The 16,981-nt window shown below is 43.7% G+C and overlaps 1 protein-coding gene across 2 annotated transcripts in view; it reads left to right on the forward strand.

Annotated features, from left to right (window-relative positions):
- Positions 1 to 16,981, forward strand: part of LOC125456790 (5-hydroxytryptamine receptor 2A) — a 342,509-nt gene that overhangs the window by 275,122 nt on the left and 50,406 nt on the right. For both annotated transcript variants that reach the window (XM_048540197.2, XM_059650432.1), the window contains one exon: positions 14,702 to 14,902. In XM_048540197.2, the coding sequence (XP_048396154.1) occupies positions 14,702 to 14,902 (201 nt within the window). The remainder of the gene's footprint in view (positions 1 to 14,701; positions 14,903 to 16,981) is intronic.

Below are 16,981 nucleotides of genomic sequence, written 5' to 3' on the forward strand. Positions count from 1 at the left end.
AGTTTGTGAAGCTAATATGTCCCAAACGGCAAAATGAGATCCCTGTGCACTGAAGCATCTTGAATGGTGTCAGGAGAACACCAGAAGCCATGTCTCATATTTATTTCAATGATAATGCAAAGCGAGGCATAAACAAAGAGTTGTGCAATATCCGTAGAATGTGCAGGGTTGGTCGAGGGGAGGAGTGGGGGGACTGGACTGTGTTTCGCTTGTGTTTATAGGCAGGGAGTAAGTTATGAAGAGGCCATACGGACACTACAGAGAGATATAGATAGGTCACGTGAGTGGCCAAAGACCTGGCAAATGCAGCATAATGCAGTCAAGTGTTAAATTATCTGTTTTGACAGGAGGAATTTTAAAAAGGGTATTATCTAAGTGGTGAGAGATTTCAAAGCTCTGAGATGCGATGGGATCTGAATCACAAACTGTCCATATGTATGTACATCAAGTAATTAGGACAAATAATAAGATAATTTGTTGTGAGGGAAATTGAATACATAAGTAATTGGGTTATGCTTTGGCTCTACAGGCCACTGGTAAGGCCACATCTGGAGTTTTTGTACAATATTGGTTTCCTGATTTAAGGAAGGGTGTTAGATACATTGGAAACCATTCACAGTTGGTTTATGAGATGCATACCAGGAATGGACAGGTCTCACTAGGAAAGGTTGGAGAGGCTAAGTTTTACCTGCTGGAGTATAGAAAGCAAAAAGTGATTTGATAGGAACATATAAGATCCTGAGGTGTATTGAGAGATTAGTGTGGAGAGGAAGTTTCCTCTCATGGGAAAATCTAGAACTAGAGGTCAAAGTTTCAGCTTCAGGGGTAGCTCATTTAAAACAGAAATGAGGAGGTTTTTATTTTCTCTGAGTCACAAGTGTTTGGAACTCTCTTCCTCAGGAGGTGGAGGAAGCAGAGTCGAAATATTTCTAAGGCAAATGTGGAAAAGATTTGTGATAATCAAGGAGGTCAATGGTTATTGGAAATGGGCGGGAATGTGGAATAGTGTAGATTTCATTGAATGATGGTGCAGGCTCGAGGAGCTGATGAATTACTGCAGTTCCTAATTTGTACCTTTGAATGTTTCGTGTTACTTTGGGATAATTTATTGTTATGTACTGTTGTGTGTGACATATATTTGAGATTAAAAGTGTTCTGTTAGACATTCCATAGGGAGGATTTCACAGCTGCCCCTGAGGAGAACATAATATGTGAGTGAACAGTATGCCATAGCAAAATAGACATTTGAGCAGGAGAAAGCCATTCAGCCCATTGAGTCCACATCAACATTCAACCAAATCATGCCTCATACCCCTGCACTGTCCCATCTTTAGCCGTTTAGAATCTGATCTACTTCTTTGTTAAATACATTCAGTGACTTGGCCCTCATTGTCTTCCATAGTAGAGAATTTTCCAGGTTTATCACCCTCTGAGTGAAGAAATCTCTCCTGGTCTTAGTTGGAAATGGCCCATTATGTCTCTTGAGCCCTTGATGCCCTTCCTGGAACCCCATCCAGGGAAAACATCATCCCTGCATCCACACCTCTCCAAATTTTATACGTTGTAATGAGATCCCCTCTTACTATTCTAAACTCCAGTGAATACAGACCCAGTAAATAATAGCCAGATGCAGTTGATAATCCTCAGATCCTGCCGATAACCCCCAAGCCAGTTGTTCATCCTCACAGTTAATAATCCCCAAACCATTAATAATCCTCAGAACTACAGCCTAGAATCCTGCCAGGACTAGTTTAGCTAGGGATTATGGTTGGCATGGACTGGTTTGTTTCTGCGCAGGAAGACTATATAACAGGGAGAAAGAGAAATCTGGAGGATAGCAACATTGAAAAATCACACATTCACCACAATGGAAAGAAAGAAAAACATCGGTAATGGTGACCAAGTAGTGGAAACAGTATGAGGCAGAACTCGGAAACTGCAAACGCCATTAGAGTCTGCCGAATGTTGTTTAGACACTCTACAGTCCTCCACTGTACTGATGCAGCAGGATACAGATGCCAGAAGTAACCACACTGTATCAAGACATTTGAATTTTCACAGAGACTGGAGGAAGCACCGCTCAAGGAGTAGTGGTAATGAACTTGTGGAATACCTTTAGATAAATGATCGCGAATAAATTGGGTAAAAACGCGTGGGCTCCCTATCGTTGACAATCAGCAGTGACTGCTTGTCTTGAAGCCTCTGGGCTTGCAGAAAAGAACCACTTTTGGGGAACAATGTTGCATCCCCACCGTACACAGATACTAAGGCTGCTTTATAAAGCCGACTTCTCAGATGTCCAAGCAAACACTTCACATCCATCTTCGACCCCTTAAATTTGCTACTGAGGGGTTGACCTGAGTTTCTGAGGATCTTTCTAGGATTCACATATGTCGCACCATAATGGGATCTCTGGAGGCATGTTGAAGTTACATTCATTTTGATGAATTTACCTTTTTTAGTGGAACTGTAAGCAGCTGGTATACACCTCCTGGTTCCACAACATCTCAGGTGGTCTCATGCAGTCTGCATCTCCCGTCCACACTTTACCGAAGACTACTGCCAGCAAAGGAAGGGGCTATAATTCTGCTTGCCATATTGCAGGAAGGCTATGGAGGCTTTGGAGAGGGTGTAGAAGAGGTTTACCAACATGCTGCCTGGATTAGAGCATATGAGCTGGAAGGAGGGACTAGAAAAATTTGGGTTGTTTTCCCTGGAGAGGTGGAAGCTGAAAAGAGTCTATAAAAGTCTATAAAATTATGAGATGCATAGATAGGGTTGACAGTCAGTATCTTTTTCCCAGAGTTGAAATGTCTAATACTAGGGGAAGAATTTAAAGTGACAGGAGGAAAGTTCAAAGGTAATGTGAAGGGCAAATTTTTTTTAACATAGAGAATCATAGGAGTCTGGAACGAGCTGCCAAGGTTGGTGGTGGAGGCAGATACAATAGGAGCTTTTAGATAAGCACATGAATATGCAAGGAACGGAAGGATATGGACCAAGGGTGGGCAAAAGGGATTAGTTTAATTTGGCGATAGTAGGAACTGCAGATGCTGGAGAATCTGAGATAACAAGGTGTAGAGCTGGATGAACACAGCAGGCCAAGCAGTATCAGAGGAGCAGGAAGGCCGACGTTTAGGGTCTAGACCCTCCTTCAGAAATGGGGGAGGGGAAAGGGGTTCTGAAATAAATAGGGAGAGAGGGGGAGGCAGATAGAAGATGGATAAAGGAGAAGATAAGTGGAGAGGAGACAGACAGGTAATAGAGGTGGGGGTGGAGCCAGTAAAGGTGAGTATAGGTGGGGAGTTAGGGAGGATGGACAGTTCAAGGGGGCGGGGTGAGGCTAGTAGGTAGGAGATGGGGTGGGGCTTGAGGTGGGAGGAGGGGATAGGTGGGAGGAAGGACAGGTTAGGGAGGCGGGGATGAGCTGGGCTGGTTTTGGGATGCGGTAGGGGGAGAGGAGATTTTGAAGCTTGTGAAGTCCACATTGATATCAATAGTCTGCAGGGTTCCCAAGTGAAAAATGAGGTGCTGTTCCTGCAACCCTCTGTGCTGAAGCCTCATTAGAACACAGAACAGTACAGCACAGGAACGGGCTCTTCAGCCCACGATGTTGTGCTGAACTTGACATCAAATTAAACTAAAAGAACAAGGTGTTGATCTGGATGAACACAGCCTAACACAGCCAGGAACTGTTGTGGTGGCATTGTTGTGGCACTGCAGGAGGCCCAGGATGGTCATGTTGTCTAAGGAGTGGTAGGGGGAGTTGAAATGGCTCACAACTGGCAGGTGCTGTTGTTTGTTGTGAACCAAGTGTAGGTGTTCCTGGCTGTGTTAGGCTGTGTTCATCCAGATCTACACCTTGTTATCTTAGTTTAATTTGATGTCATGTTCAGCACAACATTGTGGGCTGAAGGGTCGGTTCCTGTGCTGTACTGTTCTGTGTTCTAATGAGGCTTCAGCACAGAGCTGCCTTGGTGTGGGCAACAGGTCATCACAATTATGGAACGGAGATCCACGGTTTCAAAATTGTGCCAAGTAAGAGAAATTAGACTTCAGGCCTTCAATAAAAATATCCAGGGGGTAATAAAAATGACCCAGTCAACTTCAAGACAATGATAAGGAGACTACACAAACCTCATGTCAAGACTCAAACCAAGCAATGCTTCCAAGAGCAGCACAGGAAGCATTTCAGACCTAACAAATTTAAACGGGAGCAGAAGTAAACTGCAGCTACAAGACAGAAGCCCAGGGTGCAATGCAAGACCTAGGAGCAGGCCAGAGTCTGGGTCAAGCTGGTAAACTGACCAGACATCAAGAGTTCGCCTGAGTTAAAGCAAAAATCCCATGTATGATTTGGGAAACTTTTAAGTTGCTCAGTAATTCAGTCTGAAAGGGTGGTTATTTAAAAATCATTTGTAACTGAGCAGCTCTTCCACAGCACAGATACCGTTGGGCAGCTGCAAAATCAAAACCAAGACAACCACAAGATTAAACTTATAGATTCTGGGACAGGAGAACTGGGAAATCACTAATCAGGCCACTTTAAGCAGAGTGTTACAATATTGTCAGACGGAGAGCCTTAACACATACAGACAGAAACTGCATGGGTGCGGTTTCTCAATGCAAAGCTCTCAATGTTAAAGCTATGCCACAAGCAATTTTCCAACACATGCTTGAACATCTATATGCACTGCTGTACCAAAGACATAAAGCAGAATCTCCTGAGTTTAGTTCTGATGAAATTAAACAAATTGTTGCTTACATTAAAGGAGATGGAAAGAGGTGACTACTGATGTTTGGCTGAAATAGTTTCCACTCTATTTTCAAACTGCAAATTATGAATGTCTATAATTAATAATGTGTTTATCAAAATCAATTCTCAGAGACTTCAGTGAAACTTGTTTAAGAGAGACTAAGGACTGAATTTTTGCTCTCAGGTTAGGAGCGTAAATTCCAGGACAAATATTCCCGATTCTGTAAACATGATTTAGGAGAAAGATTTTGGGAGAAGCAGGGGAAGGATTTGGCAAAGGAAGGGCGGTATGTAGTTGTTAAGAAAAGTGATGCCTGCTGCCCAGGAAACAGTGCGGAGGCAACCGTAGGGTTATCAAAATGGCACAATTAAGGAAAATGTGGCTTTATTTTAGTTAGAATAAAACAAATACCACAGACAAAACAGCCCTATAACCCTCAATCTTCACACACCCCTCCAATTCCCTAAACACTCCCAAATCCACACCTACCACTCAATTACCCTGGCCCCTCAAACCCTTCATGTCAACTATGTCATCTCCATGACCCATTGTAGCTCCAGTGCCAATTTATGATCTCTTTACTCATCCCAATGGTCCTTTAAAGTTGCTATGCCAACCCTGATGTCTTGATTATGTATAGCGCCTAATCCCAATATAGAACTAACTCATTATATAGCCCATATATCAATATAGTACCATTCCCACTCTCACCCACTACGTCTTACCTTTAGAAAATTAAACAAACACACCTTCCATGGGAATAGCTCAGTAGTCATGTTGAAATAAAATAACATTCTAAGGGTCTATTGTATGCTTCACAGTTTTTCTCATTCTTAAGAAAATCATTCAACACTTTTAAACATCCACGTATGTAATCCTTATAAAAGTGAGCATTTTGTTTAAATTAGTAATGCTTTATGAAAACAAACATATGCCCTTGCAGCTCCAACTTATAGACCATTTGGAAGTGTAAAATTGCAGACTCCAACCCTACTATGATAATGAGAGGCCATAATTCAGTTATGCAGAACAAAACCTATAATCCTGGTAATGCTCCACCAGTCTGCACCTCGCCCCAGTCTGAAATTCACCCTCAGTCAACACTTCATCCCAGTCTCCACCTCACTCACTCTCAGCCTCCATCTCATCCTCAATTTCCACCTCATCCTCAGTCTCCACCTCACCCTCAGCCTCCACCTCGTACACAGTCTCCACCTTACCCTCAGTCTGCAACTCACACTCAGAATCCACCTCACCCTCAGTCTCCGCTGTTGTGATACTGGTCAGTAACTAATTGGGAATTAAGAGGTAGAACAGCAGGGATCAGTACCAGCAGTCACAGCAACACAACTATCTATGATGTTACATTTTTCAAAAATATTGTACCCATAGTGCAAATCATCATCATTGATATGCGGATTTATTTTAAATATCCAATCTATTAAATGTACAGCTATTAAAGAACTGATTTTCATTGATTCAACTGACAGTAACAGCTATTGGTTAACAATCAGTGCACACACACAGTGGATCAATTAAACAAATCCACTGTTAAACACAACCAAGTAAATCCTTTGGAGGAGAAATCTCATTCCACTCTCTTTAACCAGGTCTGCTGTTTCTCACAATGTGGTGTCATAAACCATGGGAAGCCTCTCTCTCTGGGCTATTTGCTCCATCTGCCTTTCCCCTCGCAGCTGATCATTGCATAGTTAGCAGCTTCCTTATAGTGGGTGTAGACATCCCTTCAAAACGGAAAATGGTTACTCAAGAGGAGCAAGCTGGCAGGAGAGTTGAGCATGTAACCGTACAGTGACCATTGAGGTTTAAAACATGCAGGAATCATGGAAATGCAGGAAATGTTGGGAGAGTGAGACAGAGTTGTCCTGCAGTTGCTCTCATGCGCCATCAAGTGGACAAAAGCACTTCTGGCATAGATATGGATTAGTAGATGTGTGATTTGAGACACGACCAATGTTCCCTTTAAGATCAGAGATAATGGGTACTGCAGATGCTGGAGAATCTGAGATAACAAAATGTGGAGCTGGATGAAAAGCAGCATCTTAGGAGCACAAAGCTGATGTTTCAGGCCTAGACCCTTCATCAGAAAAGGGGGATGGGGAGAGGATTCTGAAATAAATAGGGAGAGAGGGGGAGGCGGACCGAAGATGGGTAGAGGAGAAGATAGGTGGAGAGGAGAGTATAGGTGGGGAGGGGATAGGTCAGTCCGGGGAAGATAGACAGGTCAAGGGGGTGGGATGAGGTTAGTAGGTAGGAAATGGAGGTGCGGCTTGAGGTGGGAGGAGGGGATAGGTGAGAGGAAGAACAGGTTAGGGAGGTGGGGTGCAGTCGGGGGAGGGGAGATTTTGAAGCTGGTGAAATCCACATTGATACCATTGGGCTGCCGGGTTCCCAAGCGGAATATGAGTTGCTGTTCCTACAACCTACAGGTGACATCATTATGGCACTGCAGGAGGCCCAGGATGGACATGTCGTCTAAAGAATGGGAGGGGGAGTTAGAATGGTTCGCGACTGGGAGGTGCAGTTGTTTATTGCAAACCGAGCGTAGGTGTTCTGCAAAGCAGTCCCCAAGCCTCTGCTTGGTTTCCCCAATGTAGAGGGAGCCACAATGGGTATAGTGGATGCAGTATATCACATTGGCAGATGTGCAGGTGAACATCTGCTTGATGTGGAAAGTCATCTTGGGGCCTGGGATGGGGGTGAGGGAGGGAGGTGTGGGGGCAAGTGTAGCACTTCCTGCGGTTGCAGGGGAAAGTGCTGGGTGTAGTGGGGTTGGAGGGGAGTGTGGAGTGGACAAGGGAGTCACGGAGAGAGTGGTCTCTCCGGAATGCAGACAGGGGTGGGGATGGAAAAATGCCTTTAGTGGTGGGGTCGGATCGTAGATGGCGGAAGGGTCGGAGGATGATGCGTTGTATCCGGAGGTTCAAAATGTCCCCTAACCCCAACTGCATGCCAAAACCAGCCCAGCTCATCCCTTCCTCCCTAACCTATTCTTCCTCTCACCTATCCCCTCCTCCCACCTCAAGCTGCACCTCCATTTCCTACCTACTAACCACATCCCACCTCCTTGACCTGTCCGTCCTCCCTGGACTGACCTATCCCCTCCCTACCTCCCCACCTATACTCTCCTCTCCACCTATCTTCTCCTCTACCCATCTTCGGTCCGCCTCGCCCTCTCTCCCTATTTATTTCAGAATCCTCACCCCACCCCCCTTTTCTGAAGGGTCTAGGCCTGAAACGTCAGCTTTTGTGCTCCTAAGATGCTGCTTGGCCTGCTGTGATCATCCAGCTCCACGCTTTCTTTTCCCTTTAAGATCCAGGTGTTACAGTACATCAATTGGGAATGTAAGGTATGCTGAAATAAACAAACCACTCAGAAACAATATCAGTAAATCTTGCAGCAATATATTAATCACTGAAGGGGCTTGTTAGCTGAGGCAGTTTCCTGCCTACTGTGAGGCACAGGACAATGCCAGCAGTGTGGATTTGAGGCACTGGCACTAACAAAAGTCTGGAAAGCTTTGTCAGAAGCTGCTCAAGATGAAGCATGGGCAGGTAGTGATCAGGAAATCAGCCGCTGGTAACTGGGCCACATGAATACAAGCCACACAGAGTAGTGCTTAGAGAAGTAACAGCACGTGGCACAAAGACAATTCAATTCTGAACCTTCTTCTGCCATTCTAGTGTCACCTCAATCATCACAGCCACCAGCAAGAACTCTCTAACTTTCATCCAATCCTGAGAAAACAAGGTAGCCAGCAAACCGGGGAAATGGTGGGAAAATGACTCCTTAGCAAAGCTCAGTTGTTAAGCAGTCATTTCAAAATAGCAGGGAAGCTTCCGTTCTCTCATCTCTCCCATATTTTCCAGAGACTGATGTTGTTAATGTTACTTTGCCTAATTCCGTACTTTCCTGGAGGATGCACATTTGTGGAAGGGTTGGGGTTTGTAGCTGCCTGATTTGCAACCACAAGGTCCATCCCATGGTCGTCAACTTTACCTCATGATTCGCACCAATTTTATGCCCTCACTCTCACCCTGGGAGTAGGCTGGCATTGGGAGTGTTGGTAAACCGGTGTTGCCCCCCCCACCTGCTGTGGGATTTCAGTGCTAAGGCTCACCCACATTTTGAGTCAATTGAGGCCCTTATCCAACTTGACTGACCCTGGCGATACCACCCCACTTGCCCTGGCATCTGGCATTCACTGTTGCTCCCTCTGAGATTGCAGTTTCAATAGTGACCAGCCTTCCCAATGGCACTGTTTGCATTCGAGAGCTGCTGGCTTTCTGTGAACATGTAAATAAGGAGCAGGAGTAGGCCATTCAGCCGATAAGGCTGATCTGACTCTTCCATATCTTCACCCACATGCAATATCCTTTCATTCCTTTGTGTATCAAGGATCTACCCAACTCTGCCTCCAAAATATTCCGCAACTTTGCTTCCATTGCCTTCTGAGTAAGTCTTATTTTGAAACAGTGATGCCTAGACCCTCCCAGCAAAGGAAACATCTTAGCAAAGGAAACATCTTACTTTCTTCTTATCCAGACTCCTCTAGATCTTCTTTCCGTCAAACATCCTTTTACTTTTCAAAGCTCTAGCATGTACAAGCCTAACGTGATTGGTATCTTTGTTTTCATGTCTTTGGTCAATCGTTTGGTGACCACTAGGATGGTGAAAGAGGAACTAGATTCTTTTATTTTGCAATGCAGTTCCAATGCTGCTATTCCACAGCTTCAGCCACAGAGAACAGACTGTATTGAGGGAAAAGGACTGAGAACCTTGCTGCGAACATTGGTGCAATATTGAAAAAAAAAGTGTCATGATCATCAAATTGCATTATTTAAGTTAAATTTCCAATGTGCAGAAATTGGTTTCACCCTACAAATAGCACCTTAGACAGCAGCTCTAACTGACTACGTCCTGGTCAACACATCTCCACAACAATAGCAGCACACTCAGTCCTAACTTATTTTTCAAAAGGCACCAATATGATTCAGCATCAAAGTGAGTCACTAAGGGTAGGTTTTGAATTTCCTAAGCCTATGTAAAACTTGTAGCATTGACTGTCCCATAGGCTGGTCACTATATCCCTGTCATCACAGCGTTGTGATTTAAATGAAGCAAACACTAACTCCTGGAGTTGGACAGAGCCGTTTGAAAGTAACTAAATTTACTTCATTTGCCTTGAGGTTACCCATCCCTGGAAAATCTGCTTCAATGTTTCTCATAAGCATCACCTCAGTTACCTCAATTATCTCCCCTAATCAAATAGATGTGATTCCATTTTGTTGAGCTATTTTCTGCTGGTCTGAGTCAGTTGCCTAAAAAAAGATGATTGGAACTAACACAGGGAAAATTATTCAACTGTGAGATTGAGAGCATTTAAAACATGTCTCTGCACAATGGACCCTTGGCAGAGGCCTTGCTCTGATGGTGTACTAGTTTGAGCCTCCTTAGAGTTTAATGGAGCTATATTCCTCAGAGGGAGGAAGCCCATTTGGTTAACTGGCTGTGCTTGCTGCCAGCAGGGGGCACCCTCATCAACCACTGCCAGTGGTGCCTCAGGGCCCAGGTTATATGGCATAATTTTGTGATTCTTGCACTAGTAAGTTTTATAATATAGAGAATAAGTTTTATAATATAGAATTTGGAAATACCAGCATGGGGTACATCTTTATACTTTAAATTTATGGAGTGTTCCAATCTGGTGCTCCCATCCTCTGACACTTCCGCCATCTACAATCCGACCCCACCACCCAAGACATTTTTCCATCCCCACCCTTGTCTGCTTTTTGGAGAGACCACTCTCTCCGTGAGTTCCTTGTTCGCTCCACACTGTCCTCCAACCCCATCACACCCAGCACCTTCCCCTGCAACCGCAGGAAATGCTACACTTGCCCCCACACTTCCTCCCTCACCCCTATCCCAGGCCCCAAGATGACTTTCCATAATAAGCGGAGGTTCACCTGCACATCTGCCAATGTGGTATACTGTATCCATTGTACCCGGTGTGGCTTCCTCTACATTGGGGAAACCAAGCAAAGGCTTGGGGACCGCTTTGCAGAACACCTCCGCTTGGTTCGCAATAAACAACTGCACCTCCCAGTCGCAAACCATTTCAACTCCCTCTCCCATTCTTTAGATGACATGTCCATCATGGGCCTCCTGCAGTGCCACAATGATGCCATCCAAAGGTTGCAGGAACAGCAACTCATATTCCGCTTGGGAACCCTGCAGCCATATGGTATCAATGTGGACTTCACCAGCTTCAAAATCTCCCCTTCCCCCACTGCATCCCAAAACCAGCCCAGTTCGTCCCCTCCCTCCACTGCACCACACAACCAGCCCAGCTCTTCCCCTCCCCCCACTGCATCCCAAAACCAGCCCAGCCTGTCTCTGCCTCCCTAACCTGTTCTTCCTCTCACCCATCCTTTCCTTCCACCCCAAGCCGCACCTCCATTTCCTACCCACTAACCTCATCCCACCTCCTTGACCTGTCCGTCTTCCCTGAACTGACCTATCCCCTCCCTACCTCCCCACCTATACTCTCCTCTCCACCTATCTTCTTTTCTCTCCATCTTCGGTCCGCCTCCCCCTCTCTCCCTAGTGATTCCAGAACCCTCACCCCATCCCCCTCTCTGATGAAGGGTCTAGGCCTGAAATGTCAGCTTTTGTGCTCCTGAGATGCTGCTTGGCCTGCTGTGTTCATCCAGCTTCACACTTTATTATCTTAATTACAATTGTGCCAGTGTTAATCTGTTTATTTGGTGCAATGCTAATCTGAAACAAATTGCGAAGCCAGAGTCCCAAAGTGCTCAGAAAGAACCTTCACTGTTTCATTCCCCAAGAGAAGCAACAAGAGGGGCAGCAAGGGGATTGGTGAGCAGATTGGCCAGGGGAGTGATGAGTAGGCTGATGAGGGGAGTGACGATCTAGGAAGCAAACAAAGGCATTGAGTGAAGCAGACAATGGGCAATGAAGGAGTGGCAGCAACAATGACATCGACAACATGACTTCCCGTGTCAGTGCGTTGGCAGGAGCTATTGTGTTCTTGACAATCACAATGAGCTACTCTTATTCATCACTTTGACGTAGACAGAGAATTGCAAATAGATGGTACATCTGGCCTTTTTGTTGGGAGAATTCTGTCTGTTGTGGGAGGAAATAAGAAGACAGGAAGAAATCATTCAGAAATAATTACACTGTCATCCTTAAATTTCTGAAAGAGTTTGAAATTTGCAACTTTTCTTCACGGGAAGGATATTTTTAAAAATTGACTTGTTTATAATGTAGGGCTTTTAGAAGTTATAGTGTATTCATCAATCATGATGGCTATTTCCTATTGAATGTAAATAATGACAATGTATTAGATAGTCTCGACAACTGAAATACACCTGAGAAATCACTTCTGGTCTTATGATGGAGGGATGATCATTAATGAAACAGGTGAAGATGGCTGGGCCCAGGACATTACCCTGTGGAACTTCTGCAGAGATGTCCTGGAGCTGACATAATTTATCGCCAATAACCAGAAAGTGCTTCCTTCTGATACCCATTAAGTCCAGTTTTTCTAGGGCTCCTTGATGTCACACTCTGTCAAGCGCTGCCTTGATGTCAAGGATTGTCATTCTCACCTCACCTCTGGAATTCAGCTCCATTGAACCAAGACCGTAACAGAGTCAGGAGCTCAGTGGCCCTGTCAGAGCCCAAGCTGTGCATCAGTGAGCAGGTTACAGTTCAGTAAATGATCCTTGATAGCACTGTTTATGACATCTTATTGATGATTGAGAGTAAACATGGGGCAGTAATTGGCCAGGATAATAAAATGTGAGGCTGGATGAACACAGCAGGCCCAGCAGCATCTCACCAAATGCCTTCAACTACTTCTTGATATTGTGTGGATTGAGTCAAATTGGCTGAAGACTGGTATCTGTAATGCTGGGGATCACTATGGGAGGCTGAGATAAATTATTCACTTGGTAATTCACTTTAGGGTGGCACAATGACTCAGTGGTTAGCACTGCAGCCTCACAGCACCGGGGACCCAGGTTCGATTCCAGCCTCGAGCGACTGTCTGCGCAGAGTTTGCACATTCTCCCTGTGTGTTTCCTCTAGGTGCTCCAGTTTCCTCCCACAGTCCAAAAATATGCAGGCTAGGTGGATTGGCCATGCTAAATTGCCCATAGTGTTCAGGGGTGTGTGAGTTATAGGGGGCATGGGTCTGGGTGGAATATATCAAGGGGAGGTGTGGACTTGTTGGGCCAAAGGGCCTGTTTCCCCACTGTAGGGAATCTAATCTAATTCTGGCTGAAGATTGCTGTGAATGCTTCAGCATTATTTTTTGCACTGTTGTGCTGGGTTCTTCCATCATTGAGGATGGGGATATTTGTGGAGCCTCCTCCTCCAGTGAGTTGTTTAATTGTCCATCATCATTTATGACCGAATGTGGCAGGACTGCAGCAATTAGATCGGATTTGTTGACTGTGGGATCGCTTAGCTCTGCCTAAGCTACTCGTGGTGATGGACATTGAAGTCCCCCACACTGAGTACATTCCGTTAACAAACTCAGTACATGCTATCAAGAATGACTTTCCGATCTTCAGATTGGGTGCCTGGTCTCCATGGTTACTTACTTTCAAGCTTTTCCATTCATCATAAAACCCAATTCAGTTCATGAATCAGCTGGCTCAGGCTTCCCTGGGCTACCTTCACAAATAAATGTTTTGATCAGTTCTGAAGAAGGATCACTAGACCCGAAATGTTAACTGTGCTTTCTCTCTACAGATGCTGCCAGACCTGCTGAGTTTCTCCAGCAATTCTGTTTTTGTTTCAGATCAATGCAACCACCCTTGAAAGGAAAATTCCCTACAATGAATCTCAGAAAAAGTAAGAATTGCTGATGGTGGAGTCAGAGATAACAAGGTGTAAAGCTGGAGGAACACAGCGGGCCAGGCAGCATCAGAGGAACAGGAAAGTTGATGTTTCAGGTTGGGACCCTTCTTCAGAAATGACTGACGTTTCGGGTTAGGATTCTTCTTCAGAAACTTTCCTGCTCCTTTGATGCTGCCTGGCCTGCTGTGTTCCTCCAGCTCCACACTGTGTTATCCCTACAATGAATTATTACATTAGAAACTAGAGACATGTCTACATTATATTACAGCAACTAATAGCAGTGTTTTAAAGTGTGCAATCATTTTACACGTAGCTTTCAGAATGTTCCTGACTCTTCAGTGACCCACCATTTTCTTCATAAAGTCTCTGGAGTGTAAAATTCCACCCTATGCCTCTGTATGTTAAGTCAAGTATCCCATTTTTTATTTTAAAATCCCTCAACTTGCCCTGCCACCTACAATGATTTGTGGACATGTACAGCTGTTATATATGCATATATATCTCCCTAGGTCTCTAGGAAGATACATATGCGTATAATCACGCCCTTTGTTATATTGTCTCTCCCACCAAAATTAATCATAAATGCCTTGACCACATAGTGTCTACCCTTCAAAAACTCTTTGGAACGCCTTGAGGTCATGATAGGCACGACAGAAATGAAACTTTCTTTCAAGTTTAGTCTTGTGGCAAGCTACTGGCGTATTGTGGGAGTGCTAACAATTTGTGAAAGTATATACAGACCACACAAAAAATATGGTAAGGGCCTGAATCTCCAGTGACTTTTTTACCCTGCATCCCACTTATGACAAAGCAGAACTTGCTGCCTTTTTGAAGATTGTCTTGATATATTTTGTTGAACCAAAGATTGGACTCTGGATCTGCTCTCATTTTTAAGTTATCAGACAGGAACTTAAATATCATAAACATTTCCTGTAGATTATTTAAAACCTGTAAGTATTTAAAAACAAGAATAAATCTGATGTTCAGTTATACTCCAAATGTTTTCTGACCTACTTGTTCTTTTGTTTAGGATACATCTGGCCATTTCCTGCCAAACTGTGTCCCATTTGGATTTATTTTGATGTGCTATTTTCAACTGCATCCATCATGCACTTGTGCGCAATATCTTTGGATCGCTACATTGCAATACGGAACCCTATCCATTATAGTCGCTGCAACTCGAGAACAAAAGCATTCATGAAAATAATTGCTGTTTGGACAATATCTGTTGGTGAGTGTATAATATGTCAATGCCCAGGATAAGATTACAACTCTGTCTTTGTTTGTCTCCTCCTCATCCTCTCCTTCTTCAAGGTTAAGATATATGATGCAGATTAAATGCAGCTTCTAAGTTTCATTAAAATTATGACAATGGATAATGAGCAGTTTGATGATCATTTGAGACAAAGCCTTTGAGAATGCTAATCGGTGTGGTAATGGCACACTATACAGACAGGTATAAACAGAGGACCAATTTAAGAAGGGAAGCTATAACCCACTGGGAGCTACACAAAAGGAAAAAATACATCAGAGTTTGACTAAAGAATGGTTTGTCATGATGGAGTAGCACATCTCCTTTTCCAACTTAACTGTGATGGTGTCTTGCCTGGACTTACGATTGAAAGTCTCCCCTCTCACCGAGTTTTACAGGAAATAAACCTCAATGAATACAAGCGTATTCATATTAATGCAGTACCTTTCCCACCATCCCAAAGTGTTGTCATGTAGGAAACACAGCAGCTAATTTACACACAGCAAACTCCCACACAATGAATTTAGAAATACTGACTGGGTGCTGATGGTTAGGCAAAATGCATAGGAAACACCCCTACACTTCTGTGAAAAGTCATGCATAAGATTTTAAGTCTTTCTCAGAGAAGGGTGTGAGTTTAATGCCTTATCTAAGAATGAGCACCTCTGATAGTCCATTGTTACTGCATTGACATGTCAGCCTAAATATCTGCCCTCAAACCTCAAGAATGAGACTTAATTTGACAGCTTTCTGATTAAGAATGTCACCAACTGCGCCACAGTTCATACATCAACGTTCATACATCAGAGCAGTTTCTGAGTTGAAAGATAGTTTGAAAACCTATTGGGTCAAATAGTCAATCCCTTTAGCAGTATTTCCACCCTCCCTTCAGTGGCCACAGCCATCAAGTTTCACTCAGATCAGGACTGTTATTCTCACCCAATGAAGGGTAAACCTAAGTTATACTGCCAAAGGAGGTGATATTAGGATGGGGATTAGCACGGATATTCAGCCAAGATGTATGTCTTTAAGAGTATCATGGAGTAGAAACAGAGGTGGGGAGAAGTTTAGGAGTTGCATTTGAGAGCCCAGTTTCTCAACAACAGAAAGTGAGGTAATCAATGGCGAGGTGAAGGAGTTGGGAGATCCTAAAAAGTTGAGAGTTAGATGTATGGCAAATCCCTGAGGAATATAGACCGGAAGAGTGAGGTTCTTTAAAGATTTGCATACAAAACTGACCATTTTGAAATTGAGGTGTTGGCAGATTGGATCAGTGCACACAATGTGAATGGGAATTCATCCAGGTGAGGATACTATTAAGATCACTGAACAAGTCATATCCCAGAATAAAACCTGGCTTAATAGATCACTTTTAAAATGTTTATTTAGTGAACTTGTTTCGTAAATTACCGAACGATATTAACCCACGGCTAAACATCCTCTTTAACATCAGAACAGAAGTTTATCAGAAAAAAAGGAAGCGTTTTGTAAATATAGAAGACAGACAGAATAATCTTAAAACACACAGCAAAGTAAAGTCACATCCTATTTCCCAACACTTTGTTGTAGATTTACAAGTCCAGAAAAAGTTCCCCCCACCATCTCTACTTTAGGTTTCTTCTTAACTGTCTCTTATGGTTTCTTTGCTGTGGACTGTGAAGACAAATTGATCAGTTACCTCAACTTTCTCCATTCTAATAACCAGCAGATTTCTAACCAAACTCTCCTAGTTTGGAAGCTGCACATTCTAGACTCTTCTGATGAGGCAACTGGGTCCTTGAACTGTTCTGAATCCTCCTAGGAGAAAATCTAAACTTGCTTCTGAACTCAACCCTATTGTTTTCTGAAATGAGTTGCTTTTAAAATTTGCTCAATCCAAGATTCTTCTGAACTGGAAATAAAATTAATGGCCTTAAATATTTACCTTACCTGCAACAAACCAAGGAAGGTAAATATCTTATCATTAATACCACAAGGATTTGTAGCCATCTGATTTCTGACAAATATTGATGTAGGTTCACCATTACAAAAGGGTTGTCTGACATTGGTTTTCCTTTA

This window comes from Stegostoma tigrinum, chromosome 12, assembly GCF_030684315.1.
Source record: "Stegostoma tigrinum isolate sSteTig4 chromosome 12, sSteTig4.hap1, whole genome shotgun sequence".
In the NCBI taxonomy this organism is placed as follows: Eukaryota; Metazoa; Chordata; class Chondrichthyes; order Orectolobiformes; family Stegostomatidae; genus Stegostoma; species Stegostoma tigrinum.